Source organism: Micrasema longulum, unplaced genomic scaffold, assembly GCF_059751315.1.
Source record: "Micrasema longulum isolate JH-2025_06_02 unplaced genomic scaffold, ASM5975131v1 h1tg000271l, whole genome shotgun sequence".
Taxonomy (NCBI): domain Eukaryota; kingdom Metazoa; phylum Arthropoda; class Insecta; order Trichoptera; family Brachycentridae; genus Micrasema; species Micrasema longulum.
Genome location: NW_028277475.1, coordinates 1,100,918 through 1,118,097, shown reverse-complemented (window position 1 = coordinate 1,118,097; position 17,180 = coordinate 1,100,918). Strand labels below are relative to the sequence as shown.

General features: G+C 34.1%; 1 protein-coding gene across 4 annotated transcripts in view; it reads right to left on the bottom strand.

Moving 5' to 3' along the window:
- raw (NDT-like domain-containing protein raw) overlaps nt 1-17,180 on the bottom strand; it is a 249,203-nt gene that overhangs the window by 14,361 nt on the left and 217,662 nt on the right. For all 4 annotated transcript variants that reach the window (XM_088224191.1, XM_088224192.1, XM_088224190.1 and 1 more), the window contains 3 exons: nt 8,204-8,328; nt 3,892-4,103; nt 492-665 (listed from right to left, as the gene is read on the bottom strand). In XM_088224191.1, the coding sequence (XP_088080317.1) occupies nt 492-665; nt 3,892-4,103; nt 8,204-8,328 (511 nt within the window). The remainder of the gene's footprint in view (nt 1-491; nt 666-3,891; nt 4,104-8,203; nt 8,329-17,180) is intronic.

The following is a 17,180-nucleotide window of genomic DNA, read 5'->3' as shown; positions in this document are numbered from 1 at the left end:
GCTATAAAGTGCAGAGCCAACACAACATACAACATATATGGTAGAATATGTAATTTAATAAACGTATTAATAAATAATTTTATGCTTCGATTAGCAATAGAATTTATTAGCAATATAATTTTTTTAAAGTTTCGTGGTTTTGAAATTACTCCGCCGGTGACGTCTCATGTTCTCTTCGGTGAGTTGACCTGATTGGTGAGTTGGCTTCTCGGAAACCGTAAATCTATCACAACACTCTATTATCGGTAAATTCTTAAGAACTTGTGACGTAATTCAAAGTACACAATTTTTATTAAAATAATTTTCACAATTTTTTTTTACATTTTGATCAAATTAAATGCATCAATTTTTGCCGCCTGTGAGAAAAAATAATATATCCGATTTCCCGTAGCACTGAACTTCATCATTATCTCGCTTCACACTAAATGTGATAGAGCCGCTTCGGCGTCATCGTAATCATAACTCATATTCTGCGAACTGTTTTAACTTACATGAGGTGGTTGGCGATGGTGGGGGTGGAAGCCACGGGCCTCAGGGGCCCCCCGCCCCGCAGGAGTAGCTCGGTGCAGCGCAGGGCTGCGCCCAGCTCGGTGAACACGGGCAGCGCCCTCCTCTCCGCCACCTCCTGCAGGATGGCCTGGCCCCTGGACAGGTCCAGGTACTCCCTAAAAAATATTTTATTTTATTAGTGTACAGGATACAAATGCATTTATAAACTTATATACATATACAGGGTATTCTTTAAACCCTGTCACATCCGAAACCACGATGATCAGTATGGGCAAGAAGACATGTTAGCATATTTTTATATGTACATAGTTATGTACTGATACTATATTTTTTTAAAATTTTAATTGCTTTCTCTTTACTTTTTTCTAGTTTTTGTATATTTTAGTGAACATAATATATTACATGTTTTTTGTATTTATTATGTTCACTAAAATTTAGTGGACATAATATATTACTTATTTTTCAACTTTAAAAATAAATCATTTTTTCTTTTAAACTTAGATTTTGTAATTTTGTATTTTTTTGTTCAATGTAATTATGATTAAAGATATACCTACCTGTCCTTTTTTTTTAAATAACTTCAAAAAATAAAAATAAACATTTTTCGTACTTTTCGTAATTTGTGTATTCCTTTTAATGTTTTTTTTTATTCCTTATAATGACTTTATATTTTTTTACACAATATGTTAGCGTGTTCATTAAATGAAACCATTGTAATATAATATGTACATATAAACTTTTTATGCTTTTTTTCCCTCTTTTATCTACTGTATTGAAGTGTTTATGTCTACACAATATGTATTTTTTGTATAGTAAGAGGCACTACGTGCCGTGTATATTAATAAATAAAGAAATATATATCAAACATTACAGTGTTCTTTACAAAACTGTAAAAAACAAAAACAATATAAAGCCTGTTCATCGTTACGAGAATTTCCAAATAAACAAACCAGCCTCGTGATATCCGACGGAGAATGGCCTATTTCACACATATCATATTAATCTAAACGGCGCAATAAAATTACAGTGGATTGAAATTTATTAGATTCGTTTGCACCTATTTAAATTTGATAATAAATACTTTTTTAAAATTTTTACATGTTTTAACATTTAGATTTTAGGCCGGATCGTTCTTAACAATTTTACATCGATCTATAAAATGAGAAAATGTTTAAAAAGGCTATAAAAAATGGATAGTGGAGCTAGGTAGAAGTAAAATGGGTTGTCTCATTCGCCCATACCAATACTGAATTTACTGCTCCACAAGTGTATAGCTTATGTTAGGTTTTTGTTATTTCCATTGTGTGTTTTGTAATATAAATAATATAGATGTACATAAATACCTTGTTTTTAAATGTTTGTTTTTTAGGTTAGTCTTCTTTGTTTATTCTCAAATGTAATTTAAAAAAACTAAATTGTTAAGTGTCTTCGACACGGGAAACCCCAGTGAGGTCACATTATTTTTATTATTAATTATAGTTTGTAAGCGAAAAATATGAATAAATAAATAAATAAAGTGGTTGATAGGTTTCCTCATTAAGGTTTTAAAACGCAGGTATTTTTTGATAGTCAGTGTTCAAAAAGTCCACTTATATTCACTACACATTGTCACATAATACAATACTTACACACCCTTACACAATATAAATATACATTCTCACCCTCACTAACGTGTACAATAATAAAACTGATACACTAAAACAAGTACTTAGCATAAATATTATTATGTATAAAACTTATCCTCATAATATAATTGAGACACATTTTATGTTTATATTTCTACCGACATATTGAAACCATTGTATAAATTCTATAGTGTGTTTTGTTTTTATGAGAAAAACAAAATAATTTTTTTTTTTTTTTTTTTTGTTTTTTTTTTTGTAAAACTCCATAGTTCATGATTTTAGTAAAAATATCATTAATAACGCCTCGGTTAACATATTTGAAAAAAAAATATTAGCGTTCTTATAATTTGGCCAAATATTTCAATTTTGGTGACCATTTTCAACGAGCTGTTAATAACTCACTTTTAGAAAATTGAAAGCAAGTTGGGGCTACCCCACTCTAGTGGGGTTCGAACCTCGGATCTCTGATCCGTGAGTCCGCAACACTAGCCACGGGACCACAACCCGATTCAAATTATATAGTAAAACTTAACAAAGGAGATTTTGATGATAATTTTATTAAAAACATTATTTAAATTTAGCGAGTATCTTCAGGTGAAAATCCTGCAAAAGGAAATCGACTGGAGATTAGTCGGTCTCGTGGTGTACTGGTTATCGTTTGCCAGGCATTAAATAAATAAATAATTGTAAAACAATAAATATCGATCCACTGTATTGTATTTTATCATGCCGTGTAGATTTTTGCCATGATATGAAATGGGCCAATCATGCGATATCACGCAGTGGGCTCGTGGTTCGCACGTGCACAGTGGTCAGTCTCCGTGAATAGAGGGTAGTTATTTCACAGATTTTACAATGATATTAATAATATATTGTACTATATGATAATTTTTTTTATTTTGTATAACTTCTATGGCGCCATTTTCGTGAAAACCACCTCCACCTCAGGGGCACTGTACAATAAATATCTCAACACGTCTTGCAGCTACAGAGCTCCCCGTTTCCAATTTTAAATTTTAGTTACATACAGAAGCTAGTTTGCAACACGTCAGTTTGCAGCAGCTACAGAGCGCACGGACGATTAGAAATCTAGCTCCTATTTTTATTACATTTTACAAATAACGTGACTAGTTTATTTTTAACAAAATTGACACGTCCTGCAGCTACAGAGCATTTGGGCAGTTATATATCTAGACCCTATTTTTTATATTTGAAGTTTATGTTAGAAGAGTGTTAGTGTGAAGTTTATGATATTTATTCAGTTAGTTTATGTTATATCAAAGCTAATATTACCAAACGCATGAAATGATTCTAGCAACTGAAATGATTTTTAAAAAATTGATTCATTTTATCATTATTCCCTTTCCGCATCTAATGGTGCACGGGGCACTGCATTGGTTCACCAATCACAGCGTATCTTGATCATTTTTGTTAGTTAAAGGTAATATGATCATTTTTACGCTTTAGATACCAGTCCATGGACCATGAAATATTATGGTGCGAAAACACCCTTTTAAATAAATATTTCATATCAACCATTTTTTTTAATTGGGCATCCAATTAGCTTATAATTTTGGTTTATTTGTAAATATATTTTTTTGTTATAATGGCTACTGTTTTCTTTTAATAAATAAATAATACATTAAATCAAAGGCAACGTAGAACGCTACCTCGATGGATTTACCAAACAAAATGTCTCAAAGGCAAATATCGGTCGCCATTTACGGAGTACCCCCGAGTGACAAGAGCTACTCACTGGTCCGTGACCACCTCCCCGCCGATCCTCTGGCCGCGGCGGTAGGGCTGCAGCACGAGCACCAGCGGGCGGGGGCCGGCCGCCAGGTGCGCCACCTCCACCGAGGCGGCCGTGGCGCGGGTGTCGGCGTCCAGCACGAAGAACAGGACGCGCGCCGATTGCTTCGCCTTGTGCTCGATCTCGATGAGCTCCAGGGACCAGTCTGCCACTTGCTGGAAGGTAACATTCAACTAATCAAGGCCACGACATTTGGACAAGGACTGGATTCAACCCCATTGGGATTTAATAATATCAATATTCATCATCATCATCATTCCCTTTCTGCACCTAATGGTGCATAGGGCACTGGATTGGTACACCAATCGCAGAATATCTCGATAAATTTGTTACATGAAGGTAAGGTGATCGGCCTTACGCTTCAGGTACCAGTCCAGGGACTCGATTATGATGGGAAGATAAAATTTATCTTCAAGTTTATCTACAAAGTAAAATTAAGTTTTCTGCATGAAAAATATACTATGTTTCCATCTTTTTTTTCTAAACATGTTCAATTACCGGTTACCGACGAAGTTACTTTGAATTTTCATACAAATATACACACTTTCGTACATAAATATCCATATTAGTTTATACCGTGTCAGTATATATATGTACTGAGACGGTATAAACTAATATGGATATTTATGTACGAAAGTGTGTATGTTTGTATGAAAATTCAAAGTATCTTCGTCGGTAACTGGTAATTAAACATGTTTAGAAAAAAATATTGTAAACATATTTTATTCTTCATACATAAAACTCAATTTTACTTTGTAGATAAAATCGAAGATAAATTTTAACATCCTTTCAGAATACGTACCCTGGGACTATGAAATATTCTAGTGTGAAAACAACATTTTAAATAAATATTTCGTATCAACCATGTCGGGAACGTACCCGAGACCTCTTTTATGGTAGACAAATGCGCTGACCATTATACCACGAGGCCGACAATATTAAGATTACAGAATTATTATATTTTTTTTTTTTTTAACGAGACACAATTTTATTATTTTACAAGAACACTAGGTTCTACAGTTTCAGGAGACCACTTCTCCCATCGACGGGTGATATAAAACTATAATTAGTGTTAGTTTTATATCACCCGTCTATGAGAGGAGTGCTCTCCTGAAACTGTAGTAGTGTCCTTGTAAAATTATAAAATTGTGTAACGCTAATAACAAAGTTTCATTTTCATAATAATATACAATGAAGTGTTACCAAGTGAATGCCGATTCAAATAATAATATTAATATTACAAACAAACAAACCATCACCCCGTTTCCCCGTAAGGGCAGGCAGAGAGGATAGTACGCCACATCACTCTATCTTTTCATACAGATCTCGTTTCCTCTGCATTCATACATCTTCTCATGAACGCGCGCCGATTATTCCGACTTTTAACACGTCCATCTTCAAGGATTTGTTGAATTTGGTCAAGCGATGTCTTTCTCGGTCTTCCTCTATTTCTGCATCCATCAACATTCGCATTGTAAATATTCTTAGCCGTTCTTTCGCTGTCCATTCGCTCAGCATGTCCAAACAAAGTTCTACCATACATTCGCCTGAGAGTTCGCATTTTGACAGCATTCAGCCTACTTTAGTTCCTGTTTTCCCAAGTCCATACGTCGGGACCAGGACTTCATTGTGAACTGCTAATTTTGCCTTTTGCCTGCCTTAATATTACTGTATTATTATTTTCTGTTCTTCTCTTCATTTCGCGTATTTTTAAAAATTTTATTCTCGTGTATATTCGAAATTATATTTATTTATACTTTCACATTGTTTGTATTGTACTCTGTTGTGTCAATAAATTTTTCCGCGTGTACAATAAAATTTTAGAGAACTTAAAAAAAAAATAGTTATCTTACATTTGTGTTATGATTATATTTTTCGCGATCTGGCAAAATTACGCGGCGACCTCACGCATGCGCGCGACGAAAGTGGGGCAAAGTGGGGGTTTTTTGGACACAGTCCGACGTATTCAGATGTGATTCTACGCTCCTTCTGGACTATTCTTAATTCTATGCTATTAACAAATGAAAATATATTTTTTAAAAAGCAACCGAACTTCCTCATTAGAAATTATACAAAGTTTGACCATATTATCATTTGGTTTACTTCACCTGCAATGGGCTCATATATCATATTATAAATAGCCGTAAATTAGAGGAAAGTTTACAGTAATCAGGTGAATCAATCATACTGTTATTTGTATCGCGTAACATGTGTAATTGGCGGATTGCCTTGTCAAAAGTGAGGTTAAATCACAGTGTCATGTCGTGTTCAACTTCTCGCTTCGAGCTAGCTAGACCCGCAAGCCGCAAGACAGGAAGGCTGCGTTGATTTACGAGTATGGACGTGCATAGTTCAACAATTTACTTTTCTAATAGTATACAATTATTTTATCGTTAAGACAGAAATAATTACGATGTCCATAAATTCTGACGAGAGGATGAACAGAAGATATCAAGGCGCTAAAATTTTAAATAATTTTGTAATTTTGGTGCGATACCCTACCGATACAACACCATACAGCATCTATCTTGGTACGGGTTTACCTACATAGATAGATGCAACAAAAAACTAATATTGGGAAATATACATGGCACATTGTACTCAACTATTCTTTTTCTTCTTCGATGGCGCTTCAGCCCAAATCAAGCCTTGGCCTTCTTTAACTTTTGCCTCCAACTCCACCTGTCCTCAGCAGCCTTTTTTCAATTTGCAACTTGTAAAAGCTGTGCTGCATATTTTTTTAATTCATCCTCCCACCTCAATCTAGGTCTTCCGATCCTTCTTTTACCCCCTGGATGTCCAGTTATGACTCTCTTAGTTACTCGCGCATCGGTCATTCTTTGTCCAGCCCATCTCAACCTGTGCCTCGATTATGATGGGAAGATAAAGACGTCATACCTTCATCTTGACGGTATAGTTGAAGATAAATTCCCTCTAGCGATTATAAATATATACTACCGACCCCCCACCCCCCTTCAAGTTTTGGGTAGGTACATCGATATGAAACAAAGAGAAGCGTACGTCGCGGTACACATATCTACGCTCTAAAATGACATAGCTTTAGTATGACGTCATAGTTGAAGATAAAAGTCTCCCGACCGACTATAAAGGTACACTACCGACACCCCCACCGTCAAGTTTTGATATAAGTAAATCGGTTCATACCGACGGGTCTAGAACCCCTCGATAGGTTTATCTACGCATTAAAAGTGTCAAAACATTTATTCCACCGAACAATTTTTCCTTTAATTATGATTAATTTTTAAAAATAATCGTTTTGAGGTTAGCACTTTTTTCTTAAAAGCCTATTAAAAATATGAGAGAAAAAAGTAAATTTTTAAGTCGAATTAAAAACCGACATAACTGTCACTTTAATAAAACGAACACCTAGATGTGAAAATAATGTCATTAGATTCCGTCCTATTAACAAATAAGAGTATCTAGGCGTTAGAAAGTTACCACTCTAAAGAAATAATTTGGTTATTATATGTTTTCCATCTGTTTTACTATCTTTCCGAGTGTATGTATCAAGACGTTAAAGGGGCCGGCTTTGTAGTCGATCGGTAGATACATACTGACGATCGTTAAGCGTACCGTCTAGGTGATTTCCAAAAGTCATACAAAATTCGTGTTCAAGCGAGCGTTTTTTGTTCGAATTGGGATTTATTGGAGTTTATAATCGCTTTGAAGTGAGCACTTTTTATTTCAGAAGCCTATTTAATCTTTAAATGAGAACTATTTTTAATGATAATGACGTAAGGAACGCGGATTAATTGTTTGCGGTCATTCCAGTGGCTTGTTTCGATCATATGATGTCGATATGACAAGTAGGTAGAACATACTGAAGTAAGATACAGATAGTACAGAATTTCAGTATACCGTCTCAATATATACAGATGAAGATAGCGTTCATAATCGAGGCACTGGTCCATGACAAAGTATAGAAATGGAAAAAAATACAATTTTTCAGGCGTTGCCTAGTACGTAGGTGAAATAATTCAATCAGATGAATCTCAGTACAATGGTGAATTACAAGACATCACATCCAGGTCTATCCGTCTATCTCCGTGACAATGTCTCAGAACAATGTCACGTCCTACAAATTGTTGTTTACACGTGGACAATGTTCTAGAACAATATTGTATTGTCCATCATCTAAACGGACTTTCGGAGAAGAGAAATTGTTGGCTAAGTGGAAACGGCGTCATGGTTCGTTCTTTTGTTTGGAAAAAAAAATCGAAGCATAGAAACTCACGGGGTTGAAGAATGTGATGCCCATTTTCTCAAGTGCGGGTATGGCGACGTCACTGCGCCACGTGGTCGGGTTACAGGAACCTCCCAGGAATACTTCGTACGGGTGCTGGGCTTCAGGAATAGTTCCTGTAACAATACAATCAAAATCAAGTATACAGCTTTAAAAAATATACACAAATTGAGGGATGTAGCAAATTTAATAAAACACGAAAATATCTAGACGTTACAATGGCGTATAATTAAACTGACGCGTCACAAGCGCAATCCAACCCATTTTAATTGTAATTTATAATTATTTATTAAAATAGTTATTTAAGACATAAAAAACATTTGAATCAATAAACGGTTTTAACGAAATATTTTTTTAATTTATTTCAACAGAGAGGGAAAACATTGTTGAGAATGAAATATAGAAGTCTAGGCATTTACAGGGCTTATGACCTGTCATTGGCCGGTTTAAGTGGCCACTTTCGCACTGTGTAACATTCACCATTCTGCCCACGTTTAAACATCCACATTTCCTCAACTCTTCCATCTGTTGACTTTTGTGAAGTAAAGGAGCTGAAACCTGAAATTATGTGAGTGAGATTCATCCGGCTGAACCAAATCACACCAAGCATTTGGACAAACCCAAACATTGTTGAAATAATTATTTATTTGATGCCTAAACTATTCTACAACAAATACCTCTTAACGCACACATAGAGGAGAAGGTGTTAAGAGAATAGTCGATGTCTGGGATTTTTTAGTATTTATTATTAATTTAATTGACGAAAGGGTACTTAAACATTGTTTTTCTGTCACTCTCTCGCAAATGCCTCCCCTGTGCGAAAAAAACAACTGGACATCGTACTGATTTTGTCTAACTAAAATCGATGTCTTGCTGTCCCGTTTTCTGCACATCAAAACTCAACCGATTTTGTTGTTGTTTTTTTAGAAAGATAATAATAATTAAATTTTCTGAGTCGGCACCTTTCGATTTTTTTATTTTTTTTATCATATTTCTACGTCCGAAGACGGCAGATAAAACTGGACGTTTTCATGGAGTTTTGGATGGTCCTAGTTCCCATAAGAAACAATTTGTCAAAAATGCAAAACGATAGAGACACGCCAAAGGTGAATATCTATAGTGTGCAAGAAATCACTGCCACGTGACATAATCCAGGTAGAAAATACGGTAATACGTTTGTATGATGAAAAGTCAGACCGCGTTTCCTGTTGAAGATTTGAATGGACTGTAAGTAATTTATCCTTGTTAGTTAATGGGTTGCTTTTTGAAATAAAAACGTTAAAATATCATTAACAAATTACAACAGGAATGGGTAACATTTTGGAGAAAGGAATATGGAAGTCTAGGCATTTACGGGGCTAATGACCTGTTATAGGCTGGTTTAAGTGGCCACTTTACACAATGTGTAATATTCACCATTTTGCCTATGTTTAAACATCCATATTTCTTAGCCCCGTGCATGCATAGACTTCCATATTCCCATCTCTAAATTTTTATCCATTCCTGTTGTAATTCGTTAATCTTAATGACTCCATAGCCCAGTCTTCTATTTACAAACATTTGCACAACCTCAAAATATTGTAATTAAATTATCAAATTTCAATCTTGTTACGATTTTATTTGAAATATTCATAACGCAAAATTGGATCATAAGGAACAATATAATAATAATTATTATAATGTAGAAGCATAAAAATATTTCCGAAAAAACAAACAGCAGATTAATGAAAAAATGATCATCTATTAAAGTATTTGATTTCCTAGGATTATGAAAACTTTGAGGAAAGATTTTTGTGGTTAAGGATTTTTCAAAGAATTTGGAAACCCTTCCGACGTGGCAAATTTTCCGAGAAAACTGTGGGATAAAAATAATTATATTTAGGGTTCTCATGCCTTGTGTCATATTATAATTCATACGGATTATTCACTGACAAAATATTTATGATTCATTTGTATAATTCGATATATCATAAACATCAAATACCAACTAACTTGCATCGAGTGGAATATGACTCGATTATTATATTTTTATTTATTTTTTATTTCTTTAGTGTAGGTATAATTTACACGCTTATACAAATGAATAAACAAAACGACATAAATAAATTAACACAAATAAAATTATATTGTCAGTTCCATATACTGTCGTCTTCCATGTACTCATTTAGTCCATAATAGGCCTTTTTTAGAAGTACGCCTTTTATAAAAATTTTGAATTTATTGTTTGTCATAATTAGGACATTGTTGAGTATTCTTTAGAAGAAGCGCACGCAGTGCCCCGCCCCATAAACGATGTGCTTACCTTACTAAGCTTTAATTTCGGGATTACTAATTTGTCTGATAGTGTCTATATATTTAAAAAAGGCGATATATAAAGTGTTTTCGGCTCTATGGCTGCTCTCGGGGCCCGTATTACAATGGGAAATTAAAATTATCTTCAATTTTATGCACAACGCAAAATTACGTTTTCTGCATGAAAAATATAATATATTTACGATTGTTTTTTCTAAACATGATCAATTACATGTTACCGACGAAGATACTTCAAATTTTCTTACAAATATACACATTTTCGTACATAAATATCGATTTTACTTTATACCGTCTCTATATGTATCGATGAAGATAGCTTATGAAATCACGTGGAGGTAAGTCCTCCTAGTTGTATAGTGGTTGGCGTGCAAGGCTACTATTCTTGAGGTCCTGAATTCGATTTTTGGCAGAGTGGATTTGAAATATTGATTTTGATGGTTGTTTTAACCGCAATACTTTATATTCAACAATGTTTTTAGTTTGTTTAAATTTTTGCAGACTGGCTGGATTTCCTACCTTGGAAGTCATTTTTCCATTAGCCGTAATTTGAGCATACGTCGCACTCCTGTATTTTAACTCACTATTTTCAATATTGTTTGGTAAAATGTTAAATATTTTAGGTATATTGTATTGCAGTGTTCTTTTGCCATATTTATTACAATATGATGATGATGATCTTATGATTTTCTTGTTGTATTACTGTAGAATGTTTTATTATTTGAACTTTCTACTGAATATGCTGTATAATTTTTTAAATATAAATATTGTGTAATTTTTAGGTTAACTTTTTTTTTATAAATCTTGGATTTAAGGAAATTCATGTTTTAAAAAATAAAATAAATTATTATGCCAAATATGTTAGTATTATAAATGTTTGTAAAAGGCAGATTTGCCGTTTATGTTAATAAAATAAATAATTAATAAAATATCTAAGAACAGCTAACCCTTCCATGCTAGTAAACCTGCGGTGTTATTCTGAACCGCTCGCGCGGCCGTAGAAAACACTTAATCTCGCGTATTTACATACAAAATACACGAGATAAATAGTTTTTCTACGCCCGCAAGAGCGTGTGGATTACCAGACCTGGGGTGGCATGCTGAACGGAATTGCGCGCGCAGAGATAGCTCTACTAGCGTGCATTTAGTACGTAAATACGCGTTAAAAATGCGTTTTCTGCGCGCGCTTTTGCGTTCAGAATACCACCCCTGGGCTGCTATTCCGAACGCAATTCTAGCGCGGTAATGCGCGTTTTACGTACCAAATACGCGTTATAGCGCACTGAAAATGCGTTCGGAGTACCAGCCCTAGTTTTATAATTTATAATCATGTACCAATTTTCGTTTCTACCCGGAGTGCGACGCATGCTGACAAATTAAGTTGTTCCAAAGTAGAGCCCCAAATGATAATTTATTTACAGATTAATACATCAAAGATATTGAAATATTGTGTCTCTGGCGGTATGCGTCTTTATGTAGTAGCAATTTGATCATAGAATTAAGCAGTTGATACATGTACGAGTAAAACAAGTCGAGTCAATACGTATATTTGATTTACGACACTATTCGATCAACTGCACACATGTCAGATAGGATGATATCATTATCAGATATACCTAATCATACAAAATGGATTATCTCTGTTAATATGTATGCACGTATCAAATATCACACCTTAAATATGCATACCATACATATGCGACATATACATGTGTCTAGGGAAAAAAACAGGCGAACATGGCTGCCACATTCAATGCGCAATATAATAATGTTTTTCGTATTTATCTGGATATTTGATTCTTTCAATACCCCACTATACCACAACTGGTTTCCCATTTTCTGACATGGTTATTTACGACACAAAGAGGCTTGAAAGTGAAATATTTGTGTAAATCATGAGAACATCCTAGTTTCTTGTACCAAGGCTGTTTGACGACAGCTCTCTTTACCGGTCTGAAGCAGAGAAACCGAAGCGACGGTTTAACTTCCTTGTAAAAAATCTAATAAAAAAATAGTTATTTATTTATATTCTTCTATTTTTAAATACGTAGCATTGTTTCTAATTTTTTTAATGATGATTTCCCATGTTCAGAGATTGCTCTCTCTCTCTCTTCATATGAAAAGAAAAGAAAAGATAAAGAGGAAAGGAGGAGAGATAGGGAGGAAGGCTCTCCACAACTAGATTCCCATTTTCCGCACAAATATCTAATAAAATGACTCTAAATGCCTTTATTTCCATATTCCCATCCTTCTTAAATAATTGTTTCATCTCTGTTAACACGAGTTCTTTAAATCCTATACTTCTATTTTAAGGATACGGACATAGTCAAAATATTGTTGGAAAAGTAAATGTTTACACTTACTTGTTTATAAATTTGTATAAATCATTCACATTTTCAGTTATACGTCAACCGGTTTCGAGGTAATTACCTTATCATCAGGACTTACACTTACTTAGAATCAATCGCGTCAATACTTATATTATTGAAAGAAAAGAAAATTAAATTAAAGAGAGAAAATGAGGATAATATGACGATTAAAGGGTTCAATTTAATTAATTACTTATTGTGGAAAAATGAAAATCGGGTTGTCGTCCAGTGGCTAGTTTTGCAAACACTCGGGTCTGAGGTTCGAACCCCCACTCTACACCGACTTAATTCCCATTTTCTAAAAGTCAAGAGTATTACAGTTCGTTGAAAATGGCCCCAAAATTGAAATATTTGGGTAAATTATGAGAACGCAAATATTTATTTAAAAATATATATATATATATATATATATACATATATATATATATATATATATACCAAGATTGTATAAACGTAGACCACTTTTATTAATACGTAAAAACTCTACGCCAGTTCCTTAATTAAAATTTTGGTATTTCAGTTTCAGTGCTGCAGAGCAGCGTTTATTTAATAATTTAAAATACATATAACTATTTGTTACCTACTTAAGTCTAAAGACTTTTTGGTGGGGCACATTTTTTTTTATGACAGGTTTATTAATATGTCAGATGATAGATATCTATAAATATGAAATACATAAATACATTAATACATTAATACATAAATACATTATTTTACGAATTTTTATTACAATTTCGGCAGGAAAGAATGGAATTTTTTTGAAAAATAAAAAAATGTTTATATTGATTAAAAACATTTTCTTTTAAATGACGAATAAAAAATTGATCAGAAATTTTATTGTTTTTTGTTACAAAATAGGAATTCGGTGATTTTAAATTATTTTGAAAAAATGATTACGGCGTTAATATAGCCATAAAAATAATCAATTATGATTTTGTAGGTCATACTGGTTTAAAATATCAATTTGCTTGTTGTTAATAATTTTGAGTAAGAACCTATTATTTTGAAAACGATAGATTATTCTATTGTCCACGTGCGTCTTTTGTTTTTCTCGATGTTCGTGGAACGAGCACGTGACAACATTTTCCCGCATTGCTCTTTTGTTTTACATAAACATGTCATTTTTCGTCAATCGTTGTTCACCATTGTTTACTATGAAGTATGCGCAAGTACCAACCATTACCATTCGAGGAATGTTTATGTTGAATGCCAAGATCAATAATAACAATTGTTTTTGCCGACGTTAGTGATAGATATTATAATGTAACGCGAGTGCCGAAAACTGTTTACATAGGAATATTTTCAATAGCTTATTTAACTCGTAAACAAATGCCGGGTAAGGAAATATTTCGCTGGCGCCGAACGTGATTCAAACACAATATTTTAAAGTGATGATAATTGAAATATTATGTTATAAAACGCCATTTCATCAAACAATAAAATTAATATTTTATGGTAATAATTGATTTCGAGTAGTACTATTTCCAGTAGGATGCAGATCAGCTTCTTGGATTGCAAATTAGAAGAAGGCCAGTAAAGACAAATGGAGTTGGACGCGAAAGTTGCAAGAGGCCGAGATAAAGGCTGTGGCGCTCAAGGAGAGAGTTCTATTCCTAAAGCATGGTGATTAGTTTGTCTTCATTGAAACGTAGACGCTAAAAAATACCTAAGCTTCATGAAACATTCGTAAACAAAATATAACCTGTTACTCGAGAGCTAAAAACCCTTTACTTTTAGCGTGACGACATTAACCACATAATGGATTTTTAGTGGCTTCCATGATGTAATGATGGCTAAGACGCTTGCCTTATTCTCCAGGATAGGAACAATACCCTACACTAAATATATCAGATACGTAGGAATAACCATTGCCGAGTTCGTGAAGTCTATTTAATACGGCATTACAAGTATACACTGTCCGTGAATTGTTGCTACAAAACGGTGGCACCTGTCTAGTCATTCTTCCAAGCACCCTGAAGTTGATGAGAGATAATAGTTCAAGGCAATCCCATATTGAATTTGCAATTTTGAATAAATTTAAAAGGTCTATAATTGTGTCACAATACAGAACTTCAGATTCCATTGCAGGTGAAGTGAACTTTTAACTGACTTTTCAAAGGTGAAGTAAACTCATCGCTTACATTACATTTCTGTAATCATTTTACTCCGAAAACCGAGAAAAGAGTAGAAACTTTGAATACAAAAGTTTTACCATTTTGGTTTCGGTTGTCAATTTCGGATGGGCGGCTTTGGCTTAACCGTTTTTTCGGGTGCCGTAAAGTGGCGCCGGTGTCGGCCGCGAACTTATGGCGTGGGAAGTTCCCGCGACCTTTGCAAGGGCTGGCGCGCGGGTCCGACCGCTGACCTCGACCTCGCGTCATCTGCGCGGGCGGCTGGTAAACCATGTCGTGTTCTCGCTACTGACAGACTCTCGCGCGCATCTCCGCGTACCTGGATCTGGATGCACGATACGCGCACGGTGGGTGGTGGCGGATGATTAGTGCAACGCGCGTCACTTCCTGGGCGGTCCGCGTCCTGAGCTCCTGTTCCCGAGGGAAAACGGATGACAAGGACGACTCTGTGCTACTATGTGCGATGTCAATTATTCTATTATTGCTAATTTTTAACATATCAACGGGTAAATTGAAATCTTTGAGCCCGGTGTTGACTAAAATATTCACATCAGCCATTCGACGGCATTAACATTTTGCTAAAAACATTAACAAAAAATGTTATCCTTAAAAAAATAACAAAAAACACAATTCTATAAAAAAAGTGTTTGAATTAAGACAGTAAAAAAAAATATAATAAAAAAAGGAAATATAGTGCAAACATATACATGATAAAAAAACATAGTAAAAACATATTTGAAAACTTAGTAAGGAACATATTTTCAAAAAATACTTGGCAAAAAACGTAGTAAAAATAAAAAAAACAAAGTAAAAGATGTAATAAAAAAATGTATATAGATGGTAAAAAAACATATTTAAAAACGACGCGACGTTTAATGCGACGACAATGTTCATTCTAAGATAATGAGTGAAACTGTTAACTGAATCATTTTATGATCGTAAAAATAAATTTTTCAAAAATTTAGTTATCAATGCCTCATATGTGAAACTAGAGATAAAAAAAGACAATATGATTAGAAATGAGAAGAAAAAGAGAGACTCGGAAACTCGCTGTACAAGAGTTTAAAATTGAAGAATGAGTATAAAAGAAATGGAAAGCCTTAAACTATTTTTTTTATAAATACGTTCTTGAAAAAATATTATTTTATATATTTTTACATAGAGATACATTTGTTTACCCCTAAATATATTTACGGTACAACATCAAATGTTGGATAGGAAAACAAAAGTAAATCCAAAGGATTTTTTATTCATGAAAGAAAAAAACACTCTTATAAAAGAGTTATAAAATTAGTAGAAAATAAGTGTTATTTATTAATTATAAAAATATTTTTTGCAAGGATAACATAATTGAATGTTTATTAAATAATAAAATATTAGTTCAACGTGTATATCGATAACTGCATGAAAGAACTGAAAGGTTTAAGAATGGGAGCAAAATGGGTGATTTAAATGTCGATTGCCTTTTGTATGCTGACGATGCCGTGCTTCTTGCTAACAACAAAGGGGAACTGCAATTCTTGGTAACAAAGGTCTACGATGTATGCAAGGGAAGCGATTTGCTGATGAATGTCGATAAATCGAATGTGATGGTTTTTGAAAGAAATGTACGTATGACTAAATGTGAAATCACTGTGAATGGGGTTATACTAAAACAAGTAGAAGAATTTGTGTACCTGGGAAGTATGTTTACTAGGGATGGAATGACTGTGAAAGATATTGAAAGGAGGATGAGTGCTGGGAACAGAGTGAACGGAGCACTTAAATCAACCTTGGCAAATAAATGTTTGTAGCAAGAGGCAAAATTAGCCGTTCACAACGGAGTCCTGGTACCGACCCTGATGTATGGGAGCGAAGTATGGACTTGAAAAAACAGGGATGAAAGTAGGCTGAATGCTGTCGAAATGCGTCTCTCAGGCGAATGTGTGGTAAAACTATGTACGATAGATGCACAAATGTTGAGATCCGTAAATCATGTAAGGCTGAGACAAGCATTATCGACAAAATCAAGAAAGGAGCTCTGCATTGGACATGTAGAACGAATGGACAGCGAAAGAACGGCTAAGAATATTGACAATGCGAATGTTGATGGATGCAGAAATAGAGGTAGACCGAGAAAGACATGGCATGACCAAATATAACAAATACTTGAAGATG